At 37.1% G+C, this 2,840-nt stretch overlaps 1 protein-coding gene across 1 annotated transcript; it reads right to left on the bottom strand.

Moving 5' to 3' along the window:
* Positions 1-1,212: 1,212 nt before the first annotated feature.
* On the bottom strand, positions 1,213-2,176 carry LOC125308145 (olfactory receptor 52E4-like). Its single transcript, XM_048264443.1, has one exon. The coding sequence runs from the start codon at positions 2,174-2,176 to the stop codon at positions 1,238-1,240; it is 939 nt and encodes a 312-aa protein (XP_048120400.1). The 3' UTR covers positions 1,213-1,237.
* Positions 2,177-2,840: the final 664 nt, after the last annotated feature.

Here is a 2,840-nt window from a genome sequence, read left to right as displayed (position 1 = left end):
AAACACGATGTTTGAATAGTCAGTTTGAGAAGAGAGGGAAATTAACCTGGCTAGGTTACCAGCGAGAGTTTGTGATTTTTAAAGTTTGCTGGATAAGTTAATGATCCTACCAGAGAGAGATGTAACACAGGGAATTAAGATGAAAGAACTAGGACCCAGGGGCATGCCAATAATCCAGCAAAAGGTAACAAAGATGTATTTTCAACCAAAGGATATCTAAGACCTGAAAAAAATCTCTTTCCATCTTAGGAAATTAGGCTAGACAAACTCATCTCTCAGCACCAGCCAGCTAGCTAAAATTTCCCTCGGGATGAATAAAGTATCTATCTATCTATCTAGCTGCACACACTTTGGAAACTAGATGGTAATGACGGTACTGTAGGCCTAGTTGTGAATAGCAGCAACCAAAGTCTGAAGTATCATCACAGAGGGTAGTTTTTGCTGCCATTGAGGCCAATGCCAATTCAGGAGAATATTGCAACTAGTGTCGCGACCACCACGCCGAGTATAAATTGTTACGGCGCTCCCCATGACGTCACATTGTTGTGCTACCGGTCGGGAGTGGCGAGTATGTTGAAGGCTTAACCCGGAGCAGTGAGCTGCCTGCTACAGCGGCGCTCGGGGAGCAGTGAGGGTTTAGGTGCCTTGCTCAAGGGCACTTCAGCCGTGGATGTGGGCATATAGGAGAGCAGTGCTCAAACACTTTCCCCGCCCACATTTTTCCTAGTGGTCACTTACATCATCTTTCTACGCTTATTTGTGAATTATTATAATAATTATTATAATGACTTTATTGCATTAGATTGTGTTATGAATGTATGCATAAGACATTGACCTTCATAGAAAGTGTTATCGCAATGTCTTTCCATTATGACTGTGTGAAGACATTTCATTCATGTTATACCTAAAAACAATTGTGATCTTATTGACTCCTCAGTAATAAATCTCATTACAATAATAACACGCAGGAAAAGATTGTAAAATATCTGAATATCTGAATATGTATTCTGAAATATCATACCATTTCTGGAAACCATTTTTTCTTAAAGTCTGCCAATTTCTGGAAAATTATCGTAATGTTAGATGTCATTTTAATGGTTTTATTTAGGATAGCTGAGTACATAGTAATTAAAAGTAAATACAAATACAGTGAGTAGCCTAAATAAAGTAAAACAGTTATTCAATGAATGAATCATACCAAACAATATACAGTATACAGATTTTTCACATTAAGCTTCTATGTACTTAACACCTTTCTAGAGAAAATCTGCAGAATTTTCTTCCTTAAAGACTTTGTTTGCATACCATAAATGATTGGGTTTAAATTGGCAGGCACAACATGGAACAATAAATAGGCCAATTTTCTCAAATATGGATAATCTGGGAAACGATGAAGTATTATAGTAAGGAACCCTGTCCACAACATAATCATATATACTAATAAGTGACTAGCACATGTCTGTAGAGCTCTGTTGTTGAGATCCTTGCTTTTTTTAGTCCAGCATATAATAGCAATCCTAAAGTATGTCACAAGAATACTTCCTATTGATGAACCAAAAAGTACTGCAGTAAAAACTAGCCCATACAGGTTATTAATGGACACATCCTCACAAGATAACTTGAACAACGATGCATTATCACAATAAGCATTAAGAATAGTGGATCTACAACGAGACAACCTGATTGTGAGGCCAAGCAAAATAGCCACTAATATAAGTGAAAAACCCCAAGCAGAGAGAGACAACATCACAATGGTCTTAGTTGTCATTATTGCAGTATATCGCAGTGGGTTGCATATAGCAACATACCTATCAAAGGCCATTATGATTAATATCATATGTGAGGCTGAACCAAATGTGTGACTACAGAATGCCTGTGTGGCACACTGAGCATATGTGGTTAATTTTTTTGGCACAAACATGTCAGCCAGCAACCGGGGGAGTAAAACTGTATTACCGAAAATATCATTGACTGACAGGTTGCAGAACAGAAGATACATGGGTTGGTGTAAGGTTTTCTCTGTTATGATGAGTGTAAGCACGCCAACATTGGATATCAGCAGAGTGAGGTAAAAGAAGAGCACTGCAAAGAAGACAGGGTAAACGGATGACTCTGAGATATCCAAACCCTGAATTTCAAGTATGTCACTGTTAATAGAGTTGTTTTCCATCTTCATCAGTATGTACACCTCTTGCACAAAATTGAACAAAATAAACAGTAAAAACATGGGAAACACATAGTCAGTTTATACAAGCCATACATAGATATAATAAATGAAAATACAGTTAGTTAATAGAAGAGTAGTTATTTACCATTATGCTAATCCAGGACCTTGAAACTCATGATGCATCTCTTCACTGGTTGTCACTAACCATGACTGTGATACATTTTGCATGATGTAAATTTATATAGGCAATTCTTTCTGAAGGCCTCCTATACACTGGAGATATTAGGTCATGGGATCGCCTTTAGCCAATCAAAAAACTCAGACAATGACACTAAAAATAACATTTTCTGATTTTTGATTCATTGCACCGCAACAGTTATGCATCAATCAAATTTCAGAGCGTGGCCTATAATGATTCTATTATCTATATCTTGTCAGATTGGGGGTGCTAAAACAGCTCAGATTCATGAAATTTATTGGGGCCTGTAAATTTCAGATTCATGTGAAATTTGTTAGGGCCTGTGAATTTCAGATTCATATGAAATTTGTTAGGACCCTGGTTAGATTTCCAAGCGTTTGAAGGAAAGAGAAATTCCAAGGCACTCTTATTTTACAAAAATGCATTAAAAGACTTTATTATGACATTCTAAAACGCATGGTCACTGGCAAAAAG

The sequence above is a fragment of the Alosa alosa genome, chromosome 15 (assembly GCF_017589495.1).
Source record: "Alosa alosa isolate M-15738 ecotype Scorff River chromosome 15, AALO_Geno_1.1, whole genome shotgun sequence".
Taxonomy (NCBI): Eukaryota; Metazoa; Chordata; class Actinopteri; order Clupeiformes; family Clupeidae; genus Alosa; species Alosa alosa.
The sequence above is the reverse complement of the archived record's forward strand: the minus strand, read 5'-3'. Positions and strand labels throughout refer to the sequence as shown.